The 12,314-nt window shown below is 38.7% G+C and overlaps 1 protein-coding gene across 1 annotated transcript; it reads left to right on the top strand.

The window, feature by feature from the left end:
• The first annotated feature begins 1,116 nt into the window (after window positions 1–1,116).
• ETS2 (ETS proto-oncogene 2, transcription factor) lies at window positions 1,117–11,938 on the top strand. The gene is made up of 9 exons (XM_009955397.2): window positions 1,117–1,188; window positions 4,303–4,423; window positions 6,389–6,508; window positions 6,966–7,166; window positions 7,947–8,030; window positions 8,811–9,053; window positions 9,218–9,481; window positions 10,183–10,301; window positions 11,261–11,938. Exons 1-9 carry the CDS (start codon window positions 1,117–1,119, stop codon window positions 11,474–11,476), a joined length of 1,440 nt encoding a protein of 479 aa, XP_009953699.1. The 3' UTR covers window positions 11,477–11,938.
• The last annotated feature ends 376 nt before the right edge of the window (window positions 11,939–12,314 follow it).

Below are 12,314 nucleotides of genomic sequence, written 5' to 3'. Positions count from 1 at the left end.
TGGAAATATTAATAGTGTCCTATGTGATCATTTAAATACAAATGCACGTTTTCAGACAGTTTTTGCGGAGCAAGAGAGTTTAGCCCAATGCTGTGAAAAAGGAGGAGGAAAATTGTTAAGAGACAACTATCTGCAGTGTAGTGTGATAAGTTATTGTTCACCAACACCTGAATTACAGCATCATAATAAACCTGAAAAATGGCCATAAAACTGGCTTTATTCCTTATGTTTGATCTCTCCTATAGGTCAGTAAAAGGTTGTGAATCTTATCAGTTGTTTTACTTAAGTGATACATAGGAGAACAAGTTACACAGGCCTCACACAACCCTATTCTGGTAGTAAAGGCAATATGATACAGTTTTGACTTTGGCAGCATGAACATATAGATGGTGGTCCCATTATCGACTCTTTAAAAAGGGTTTTTTATTGCCTAAACCCTTTTCAATTAAAACTTAGGCCCTCTAAAGCTTTCTAAATAGGCTAACCCTGTGTTTATGAAATGTGCAAGTTAACATGGTTTGGAGGTGCTTTGCCTAGTAAAGGAAGCAGGTTGCTAATACTGGCTATTGGCTTCAATGATTATTCATAAAAAGGGGAAAGGGGTGAGTGTTAATACTTGAATGTGTATCTTGGTGAGGGCTCTCTCACTTCTCTTCCTTCCTTTGAAAGCCAAAGTCCAAAGTGAATCATGGTGTGTGAGCAGGTATATAGTAAGCAAAAGTAACACAAACCTGAATGTTTAAGATAATGGGTGAAAGTTAGAAGATATCTCAGTGATAGATACTCAATGGACAAAGGACTTCTGTAAGCTTTTCAGACTAACAAGATAAGGTACTAAAAACCCTCACGTTGGGTATCCGAAACAAACCATCCTCCAGTTTGCTCATTTCATAGCACTTTAACATCAGTGATGCCTGTGAATGGTCTTCCAGTTAAAAAGCTGCTGAAGCAAGACAGGAGTTGTGCCCTGTGTGGTCAGGATGTCAGCAGTGATATAGAAAGCTTTCCCTGCACCTCATTCCGAGAGCTGTTCTGTAGTCTGTACTGGAGCAGTGAGATGCATCTGTTAACATGCTCTGTAGTAACTTTTTTCATGTGACACCTCTCATTTTTCAGATGAGTGATTTTGGGATCAGAAACATGGATCAAGTAGCTCCTGTGTCTAACATGTACAGAGGAATGCTCAAGGTGAGTACTCTTGAGCTGTCATCTTCTAAACCCAACTGGGCATATCCCACCTAATGCATTTATTGTGTTCTTATTAATGCTAGCACAGGAATGGTATAACCATGCCAAGGTGAACACAGATACTCAGGTTTTAATTGTTTGTTTGTAACCTCTAATCTTTCTAGACTGCTCCCACTGAGTTCAGTAGAGATGTGAAAAGCAGATCTGAAATAGGAAGGTGTAAATCTTGCACCCCAAACCCTCTCCCCCAGGGACCCTCCTTCCTTCCATTCCCCAAATCCTAAGAATTTGAAAATAAGAGGTAGACAAGAACTGAGCTCAGATTCATTGGAGTTGGTGGAACTTTTGCCTCAATCAGCGATACAGGATTGGCAGTAGGGATGGTCTTTATATCTTTAACTCAATGAGACTGGCAGAGAGCTGTTCTGATGTGATTGGTTAATCTGATTCATTCAAGAGCATTGTATGAAAAAAAAGTAGGTTATTCACTTACTCCATGCAGTTATGTGAAATGGAAGTTCAACACATTGTAAGAAACCAAAGATAGTTATTAAATACATTTTGTCTTTAGATAGACTGCATCTGTTACCTTGTTTTGAAAGGAACTTAAAAACCGAGGGCAAATGAGAAGCAGACTATGAAGACTCAGTCTTTAAGGGCTTCCCTCCTCCCCATTCATGCAAGTTGCTTTTTAATCCCAGTATCTTTTTTTTTACACAGCATTGATTAATGTAAACCAAATAAAGGCTAGGTAGACACTTTCTGCTCTCATTAACTTTGAGGAACGTTCATGTTTTGAAGAATCAGTTAGTGAGACTCTGGTATGCTAACTGCTCTGATATTTTATGTCCCTTCTTAGCTTTTCCTCTTGCCCACAACAACAAAATCCACAAGAGATCCCCCAACTTAACAGCTGTGTGCTCTGTAACACAGTGGTTGTTCTAAGCAGTTATTCAGTATTCAGTTGCCATACAATTAAGTCAAAATAGAGACCTGTATTCTACTATTTTGTAGCTTTTCATATTTCTTTTTATTTCGTTCTGTACTAATTACTCTTACATATATATGTTGAAAAGCCAAATAAAATGGTTGCGTAACTGATAGGGCAAGCAGAATAAATTCTACAGTGGGTTTTTCCCCTTTTACTACTATTAAATCAAGAACCTGCTTAAACATTAGTTTTTCTCCTGTTTGAAATACGAAGCTAGCACAGTATGGATTTTACTCATTCACATGCCACAGCATTTTTTCCAGTGACTCAGGATAAGGGTCACAAAACGCAGGAGTTTCCAGATTGTGTTGAAAGAACTTGCCCTTTCTTTTAGGCACTAGTGATGAGTCAGTGCTTTTATCTAGTTATGTATAAAGAATCTTTTACCAGGAGATTTGGAAAGTGTTATTAACTGGTTTCATTTGGATGTAAGCCTTTTCACTGGTTGGCTTTGACTCTAGCTGGGAGGGCTACCTGAACCAACTGTACACAGTTTCTCTGCTGGACCGTGCTCAGTGGAGACTTCTGAACCCAGTTAACTGAGGCATGATATTGTTTGCTTAACCAGCTTTTTGTTCTGTGGAGTCTATGCTTTCATGTATGTACTAGGATGCATTGCAGCTTGTTATAAAATACAACTAAAAAATTATAGTTCCTTATTTCTTACTAGGGTTAATGTAATTTGAGGAGGAGGATGACACACGACACATAAGGCACCTGGTGTAAAAAGACTCAAAGCCACTTGAAACTTTGTGGTGACATAAAAAGGAAAGTTAGGGAATTTAAGGAAATACTAATACTTGTTTGCTATCTGGAAACATAGTTCAGGTTGCTTTTTGCATTGCACATGAATACTACCCTGAAAAATCTTTGCCTTGTCCTCAACTGAATCCTCTACCTTGGCAGAAGCTGGCAGACCAGTGGATGCCTAAAACAAAAAGCATTTGCAAGTTGCCTCTGTCTCCAGCTCCCTGAACTGTAGTAGCTGCTGTGAGCAAGCGGTAGCTTTCCAAAACAGTATTCTATCCTCAGGTGCTTTTAAAAAAATCTCAGTGGCAACTTTTATTCATCTGTGCCTCTAGATACTAGAGATATGGTTTCCTTGTGACTAACAGGCAAGTTGCATAAGTTGTTTTTAAAGTTGTTTCCTCCTTTGTTAACATTCCCTCTGCCCCCCCAAACACTACTGGGGCTGGGGGAACTAGTGAAAGTTGGAGTGTTTCTAGCATACATAATTGACACAAGTCAAGTTGGAAAGAAGTTATGTTTTCAAAATATAAGAACATTTATTGAATGTTGCCAATATATCAGTAGAATCAACTTTTATCTGGAACGCTTTTATTGGTCTTGTTGATCCCTTTCTGTATAATGAAACTAGCAGTGTTTCACTGAGCATCTGAGCACTTGAAAGACTGCACAATGTGGTAGCTGGCAAATCCAGTAACTCAAAAGTACAAAAGTCACAGCAAAATAGTAACATCTTACCTCAAGTCCTGTATAACATCTTACCTCAAGTCCTGTAAAGCTGGCTGTATAGCTTCAAGTGACGTGGTTCAGGTTAAATTTTTCCTTTAAAGAAAAACAAAAAACCCCACAAAAAAAACCCAAACAAACAAAAAAAAAACCCACCCAAAACCTGCATAGATTTACTGTAGGTCTTGCATTGACAGTTGTTTTTCCACAATTTACTGATCCTGCCTCTGCCATCAAGTAATCATCAAGTGGCTAATCAATTTAAAAGGTTAAGGAATTAAGAGTTTATTTTAAATGTACCTGGAAATAAATATCTATCTATACATCTATACACACACACACATGTGTTCTCTATTGTTAAAAGCCTCAATTACAGGAAAACTAAGAATATCCTTGGCTTTACTGTAACCTGCGGAACATGCCACCCACCTAACACTGTGGTCTGAATGTTAGTTGTTTTGTATTCATGTACAAGAGGCTATGCTATTGTAGTGTTTATATTTCAAAGGCACAAGTTAGCTGATTCAAGATAGTGGTTGTGCATGATCTCCAAATCTGGGAAAACTAACCCAGCCACTTCCTAGCAATGCAATTGACAGTGCTGTAGCAAAATGCTCATGTTGTTTTTTATTTGTTCTGTTGCTTTGCAGCGTCAACCAGCATTTGACACCTTCGATAGCTCAAACTCTCTCTTTGCTGGATATTTTTTCTCACTAAATGAAGATCAAACACTTCAAGAAGTGCCAACAGGATTTGATTCTACTTCTTATGGTAACTCTTCACTTTGTTCCTTAGTCCAGTCAGCAGATCAGGAAGAAATTCGTGGGGTCTAATATTTCATGGCTATACTCCTACAAGTGCAACATGGGTTTCCCTAAAAAAGTGGTTTAGTACACAGACTTCTGTGTATGTTCTTGATTTTATCTGTGTGAGTTGCTGTTCCCTGTACTGAAAAGGAATGGGATCTGGGATTCAGCAGCCTAATAGACTGACTGTCCATGGAAGAAGCCTTAGTAGGTATTAAAGCAGAGCTAAGAGAGTTTAAAATTTTTTTTAAAAAAAAGCTTTATGTGTATTTAAACTTGCAACGTCTCAATCATAATTAAAATGGAAGTATTCTGCAAGGTCCTTTCTTGACCCTCTGGTGTTAAATCCCAGTCTGTTTCACTCCATACCTTAAAAACAGGGGTGGGGAAGTTTACAGAACTTTTTTGGGGTTTTGTGTTTTTGATTTGTTTTGGTGTGCGTTTTGTTGTTGTTTGGAGGTGGGGGGTTTTGTTGTTTTGGTGGTTTGTTTGTGGTTTTTTTTCTGTGTGTAGGACAGTACTTACCAAGAGTTCTCCGCAAACCCTTGCATAAAATCCCTGGCAAAACACGGAGTTTTGTCCAAAATGTAGATATTTTTCCTAGTGCTGCCTTTATCTCCCCTTAGGGAAGGGAAAAAACTAAGCCTCCTCAAACCTCTGAAAACCACCAGTCCTTTGTTCTAATGTGATTCTAATCAGTCACCCACTCTGGTCAACAAAGCAAGTCCTAGCAGATATTGAGGATGGGTGTGGTAAAAACAGAAGTTAAGCACTTGGCTTGCTGGGTCAAGTGGAGCCTGTACATAGCCTAGGAGAATAAGAGCTGCACAGCTCCATGAACTGACTTGGAGTCTGCCAAGTTCATCACCTTTATATACCCTGCCACTGTTTAATGTCTCTAACACAGCGGAGCTCCTTCAATTGCAACCTGTGTGTGAGTTCTCAGAGGTTCTCAAATGTTCAGGGATGCAATAGCGAGTTGGTCAAGTTGTCTTCAAATTACCCCTAGCTTAATGACACCAATTGCAAACAAAATATCAGTAAAAGGTTTCCTAATCTGAACACCTAGGCAGTGTGGTTGGCTTTGCTCAACTTAGAAGTCCTTCTTTCAGGGTAAAATGAGGCATTTTCTGATGAAAATTGCCCAGTAAGAAAGGCTGAGCAGAAGCCAAATTTGTCCTTAAAATGGACAAATTTGAAACTTTAAAAATCAGTTAAGCAGATTATTAATTTATACTGGCATAGAATGGTGCTGACTTTAGATTTTGTTGCATTATTTAGACAATGGGTTCCAGCTTGTTACCAGTCACACTTATTTGGTTCAGACAATAGAATAATCTGTCACACCATGTACTTGGGTGACTGAGAGATGCATGGGGAGGTCTGAAATGCAGTCCACTGGAAAGCAGTGTTAAATAGTGTGAGCTGATTCTTCATAACCCTGCTAACAGTTACTTAGCTCTCAAACTAATGGAAAACTTCTGGAGTACAAGGAAATCTGAGGTCAAACTGTAGGTGACAAAATAGGAATAAGCAGTCTCATATTTCCTTAAAAAAAAAAAAGTAATAGTGAAGTTTCCCTGCAACAAAGGCACTTTGTGTTACCACTAAGAGTAAATGAGGATCTACGTCATAGAAAGCTGCAGAGCTTTAATTTAGCGTGATGCAATTTTATTAAACCAGTAGCACAGAGATTTTAGTGTTGATATATTAAGTCTTTGACTTAATATATCGGAAAAGATTGACTCAAGATTGACTTGATATATCAGAAAATGGATCCATGCTGCTTGTTTCTGTTTTTAAAATACCTAGTTTCTAACGTCCTTTTCTTATTCTTCAAATAAGCACAGGAAAAACCTGTCACTCCTTTCTCTGGCCTAAAAGTTAACATTATTTTCTTTTTTCCCTCCACTTCTTTTCTTTCTTGTAGAGTCGAACAACTGTGAATTGCCTCTGTTAACCCCGTGCAGTAAGGCTGTGATGAGTCAGGCCTTGAAAGATACTTTCAGTGGTTTCACAAAGGAACAGTGTCGGCTGGGTATCCCAAATAGTAAGTGTTTTCTATTTATAAGCTCTTTTTTTTAATGCTAAGGAGGAGGCTGAATAGCGGCTCTTTCAAAAGAGAAAGAATGATGTCAGTAGGAAATACAAGAATGGATCCTATGTGAATCTGGCACAGCTTGACTTGGAAAGACCAGACTTGCTGGTATTAAAAATGGGTGCATGGAGAGCTCATGCTTTGGCAGCATAAGAGAGAATCAAGTAAGCTGAGGATATCTCTGATCACAAGTGTATGCAGAAGGAAAAGAGAGGACTGTATTTTTGGATTTGGTGGCGTTTTGGTTGTTGGTTTGGGTTTTTTTTTAAATTCAAGAATACTTTCATTCTGAATTCATTCACAACTAAATAACTTGGGTAAACAATTTTTTTCATTCACTGCCTTCTAATGAAGGCTATTTGACAAAGGTCAGGAGTCATCTTTAAATGCTGGATACTTTGTCTTGCAGATCCGTGGTTGTGGACTGAACAGCAAGTTTGTCAGTGGCTTTCATGGGCTACCAATGAGTTTAGCTTGGCAAATGTGAACTTCCATCAATTTCTTATGAGTGGCCAAGACTTGTGCAATCTGGGCAAGGAGCGTTTTCTGGAACTGGCACCTGACTATGTGGGTGATATTCTGTGGGAACACCTGGAACAGATGATAAAAGGTAGTTACAAAGCTAGAAACAGCTTTTGTTTTAAGGCTCTTATAACAAACAGAAGTGTGACTCTTTCAACACTTGTTTCACTATGAAGGGCTTTTATTACATATGAAAACTCAAAATTATCTTTAAAACTTGGTTAATAAAAGCATTATCAGAACTTTTAATACATCCTTGGTATGCAAAGCACAGATGCAGGTATCTGCAGAAATCATTCTGTGTTCAGGCAGAGTACCTATCGCAGTCAGGTTTTATTTGGAATAATCAATGAAATAAAGGAGATTACAAATACAAAAATTTTATTACAGAATTTTTACCAGGAGTTGGACAAATTTGTTCACTTCTTATTACTAGTTTTTGATTTTGTTCCTTTAATGTAGTGTTTTGAGGTAATTCAGTGAATGGATGTAAAGAAGTCAAAGACATGTAAAACCCTACATGCAGTGCCCTGTGAGTTCCATTGGGTCTGGAGTGTAACATTCAGTAGTTGCTTACATTAAGGACTTGGACCTTAAAGCACACTGCAGTTATTGTTGTTTCTAAGTTTAATGTTAAAATTCAATTGGTACAACGCTTTTCAAGCCTCTTGGAAATTGGTTAGGTTTTTTGGCGTGGTTTTTCTCAAGAGAGAGAATGTAATGCAGTGTGTTAGTAAAATTTGTGTGAATGATGATGCCAAAATACTCAAGAGAGTCAGAAGCTTTTCGTGGCATACATGTCGGATCTTTAAAACTATAAAACAAAATTTTATTTTCTTTTCTTTTTTTCCCCCCCTTGTCTCCCCAGACAGCCAAGAGAAAACACAGGATCAATATGTGGAGAACTCTCATCTCACCTCAGTTCCTCACTGGGTCAATAATAATTCTTTAAGTAAGTATTTTAAGAAATTTGACATTTTACATCTCTTGGTTTATTCTAAGCATGTCACAGATCCTGGTTTAAAAACAAACAAAAAAGCACTAGAATAGTTACTGTGCTTGAGGAGAACACTTGACTTCAATTGCTACAGCCTTCTTTCCTAGTATTGTTTGTCATCTAATTCACATCAGAAATCTTTTGAAGAGCAAAGGCTTTGAGAAAATCTAATTTCCTCTTTGTATGCCAAAGCCTACATCTGTGGAGCAGAATGACCACTCCCACCTCTAGCTAACAGTCGAAAACTAGCATCACTGGCGAGCAGTAAGAATTATGTTTAGGTGTTTTTGAAGACTGTGGAAGCATAATAGAGCTTTTGAAAGCTAGCGGTGCTAGCTCCCTCAGATTGTGAGATTGGTGTTGTATTTTATTCTACCACAGTCAGTCTCCAGCTCAACCTTATTACAGTGATCAATGATGAGGGCCTTACTCAAAACTGCTTAAGCTTCTCCAGCTTTTTCTGTAGCCCTGTAGTTTCCTTGAAGAACAAACAGTAGACATATTTGTAGTCAGCAAGTTATAGAGGGAGATTTACAGAATCTGATTTGGAGCCCATTAGATGGGAATCTTCTCACCAACTTCAGTTGCCATTCCAGTAGGTCAGTGTCATCTATTACTCTTAGGTTTTCATGGGAAAATTAGTTCTTGACAGCACATCTGTAGTGAGGTGCTGGAGGTGTATTAGTCTAAGGGTCTGCCAGGAAAATTATCTAATTTTTTTATTTCTTTCTTCAGCTGTTAATGTAGATCAGAATTCATATGGTATACAAATGCCTGGATACCCTAAAGCCCTTGGTTATCCCAAACCCAGCCTCCTAACTGACGTCTGTCAGACCTCCACAGGACCAAATCTCCTCAATCCAGAGCAAGAGTTTTCATTGTTCCCTAAAACCCAAGCAGATGCTGTTGGTGTGAACTATTGTGCAGTAAATCAAGATTTCCCAAGGAGCAATCTGAACTTGCTGATAGATAATTCTGGTGAGTCATTATCTGCGTGATGAACATGGGTCCAAGGCCATAGTCTGTATGTCTTTTCCTCCTTTGCATAATTTATATATACAAGCTAGATTGAGGGGGAGGAAAAAAAAACAACCAACCCTTTTTCTCTTTTTTTAATTCTTTTGTTTGTTTGTTTTATAAAGGCAAGCTTAGAGAACATGAATCTAGCGACAGTGGTGCAGAAAGTTATGAAAGCTCAGATTCGATGCTACAGTCCTGGAACAGCCAGTCGTCATTAGTGGATTTACAGCGTGTGCCATCCTATGAGAGTTTTGAAGATGACTGTAGCCAGTCCTTGTGTCTGAGCAAACCTACAATGTCTTTCAAAGACTATATTCAAGAACGAAGTGATCCTGTAGAGCAAGGGAAACCAGTTATACCAGCAGCAAGTCTAGCTGGCTTTACTGGTAAGTAGTGAAGCAAAATGGTCACTCCTCTTCTTATGTAACATCAATGTTCTCTATAAATGTGTACCATGGTGATAAAGTTGTATAGTTGTAAGATATGCCTTACAACTTAGTCAGAAACCACTACTCAGGAAGAATTTCAATTTTAAATACTACTAAAGAAAGTCTCATAGGCCTATCCATCTAAACCAAGAACAGGCAGGAATATCAACGCATAAAAATCAAATGCACTTTTTGATCTGTTTGGAAAAGAGGGAAACTTGGACAGTATCTCCCACACTTGAGAGTTTCCACAGGTGTTGGCTTACCTGTTAAGATGATCCTATATTCCTTGCTGAAATCAGTTTTTCCTCTAGAACATATGCCAAGCCAAGGACTGCAGGACAAGCCCTGGAGCTTGAAATGCAGCTGATAGGAGGTGGGAGTGAGGGCTAAGGAATCTATATGAAAGGGAAAGACATGGCTTGTGTCAAATCCTGTGTTTCCTTGGAAAAGCTGACTTGTTTTAATTTTAACATGTTTAGGAACAGATTTGTGTTATAGAGAAAAACCTTAGGTTTCTTTCTGATCTTAAGGGAAAAAAAAAAGGTGAAACAGATTAATTACAAGATCTATCCTGTGATATGAGTATGGTCACATACATTAGTTCTGGTAAGAGCTTGCAGAAGTATTAATTCTCCTCTCCTCCTCTCTCTAAACAGGCAGTGGACCTATACAGCTATGGCAATTCCTTCTGGAGTTACTGACTGACAAGTCCTGTCAGTCATTCATTAGCTGGACTGGAGATGGATGGGAATTTAAACTTGCTGACCCTGATGAGGTGTGTGGCTAATTGTGATGAACAGAAAGATTTAGGGTCTGATCCATCATCTGTGGACCTAGTCTTGAGTGTAAAGCATTTACATGATCAGACCCTTGCTGAAATATCTTAATCTACAAATGCTTTATTGTACAGTCAGGATTGCTGTGGGATGTTCCCCCTTCTCCTCCCACCCAGGAATATTGGCATTTGCTTGTAGTTAGGAGAACACATTGTATAGCTTGAAACTTAAAGGTAGTATACCAAGTCGTAGTTTGACAGTGTCATACTGTAGATTAGCTTACTAGAGGCAGTTGAATTAACAATGCCTGGGATTGCATGAAGGCATGGGGAAAATGCACCCTGCATATTGCCCTTTTAGATACACTGCAAATATGGTAGTGCTGCTTTTGAAATATTTTGGGAGCTTATAGCTTTGGTCATTAAAAACTAAATACAATGCATTTTCATTTTCTGATGCTGTTATCAGTGGGAAAGTTATTGTATTAAGAGATGTGATATAAAGTTCACTGGAGCCTTTATAAAAAAAAAAAGGTGGGGGGGAAATTGTTAACTCCAAGGAATGTCCTGTTATTTGACTTCCAGTGAAAGAGCTGTCCCATGCTTCTCAATAACAAGTTAACAGTTAAATGGTGTCTTTGTGAGAGAGAAGACTATATTTCCCCTTAACTTGATCTCCTTTAAACACATTTTGGCCCATGTGCTACAAATAGGCATCTTTTTCATTGTTATTTGCTATCAGCCACTTTCTCCTGAAGCTGCTGCTGACAATTGTGTTGGAGCCTGTTCAGTTGTGGGGTCAGTCACCAACTCTTCTCTTATCTGAGTTCAGGACATTCAAAACAAATAAAATGCTCTGACTGAGAAAGGATTTTAATAACTGTGTTTATCAGCCACAGACTAGAAGAACATGACTTGAATAAATACCTTTGCATTTTGCTTTCTTTTTGGACTGACAGGTGGCACGGAGGTGGGGAAGGAGGAAAAACAAGCCAAAAATGAACTATGAGAAACTCAGCCGAGGCCTACGCTACTATTACGACAAGAACATCATCCACAAGACTTCAGGGAAACGCTACGTGTATCGCTTTGTGTGCGACCTGCAGAACCTGCTGGGGTACACAGCGGAGGAGCTGCACGCAATGCTGGGGGTGCAGCCCGACACAGAGGACTGAGCCTGACGACGTGATGCTGCAGGGGCAAAATCACGTGTTGGAACTGTGTCTGGGAACTGTCTGTGGTCAGTTCTTCTGGCTGTTCAGATGGGTGCAACTGTTGGGAAATAAGGACCTTAACCTATTTTGTAACCAGGGAGAACTGGAAGGAAGTGGCCTTATTTCATCAGTGGCTTCGGGTGTTGCTGTGTCAGGCACTTGAGCAGCATGGAAGTCAGCACAGACCCTAGCTCTGTCATGAAGACATGGAAATGCTCTCGGGTTAAGCATTTCGACTGCCTGTACTGCCGTATAAAGCGTTTTGGCTACTTAACACTGCCATATAGTAATGGGTTGGCTTTAAAACCAAAGGTTGGATGAGAAACCAGTGATGCAGCGGAACTATCGCGCAGATATTTTAAAATACTGTTGTCCTTGCTTACATCTTATGTGATACAATTTATTTAAAAAAAAAACTAATTTATTTTAAATAAGCAGTAAGGAGAATTAGTTTTGTTCTAAAGCACGTTTTATTATTATTACTACTCCAGACATGTGCTGCATAGGTACATAAACACTCTGTGTCCAAAACCAGATGTAGCAACTGTTAACAAAAAAAGACCCTTTAAAGAAGGGAAGGAAAATCGTACCATTTCAATATTCAGTTTGTATATATTCTGTGATTCTTTTTGAAACTCTGTAATGTTCCTATTTAACAGATACTGTATAGTGTAAATTAAACTAATTGTATGTGTGTTTTGAAATAGGATGAATGTAAAGCTATCAAATGTGGGGTTTTTTTCCATGTTTGTCTATGATATACAACCTTCTGCAAATATTTAATTGGCCTGAGAGACAA

This window comes from Leptosomus discolor, chromosome 1, assembly GCF_034619465.1.
Source record: "Leptosomus discolor isolate bLepDis1 chromosome 1, bLepDis1.hap2, whole genome shotgun sequence".
NCBI lineage: Eukaryota > Metazoa > Chordata > Aves > Leptosomiformes > Leptosomidae > Leptosomus > Leptosomus discolor.
This window is presented reverse-complemented; position numbering and strand designations above follow the sequence as displayed.

Bases quoted from the DNA above. Each gene is read 5' to 3' on its own strand.
- ETS2 (XM_009955397.2), top strand. From the start codon at position 1,117: ATGAGTGATTTTGGGATCAGAAACATGGATCAAGTAGCTCCTGTGTCT. The intron at 1,189-4,302 runs GTGAGTACTCTT...GTTGCTTTGCAG, and splicing joins TGTACAGAGGAATGCTCAAG to CGTCAACCAGCATTTGACAC. The intron at 7,167-7,946 runs GTAGTTACAAAG...TTGTCTCCCCAG, and splicing joins CCTGGAACAGATGATAAAAG to ACAGCCAAGAGAAAACACAG.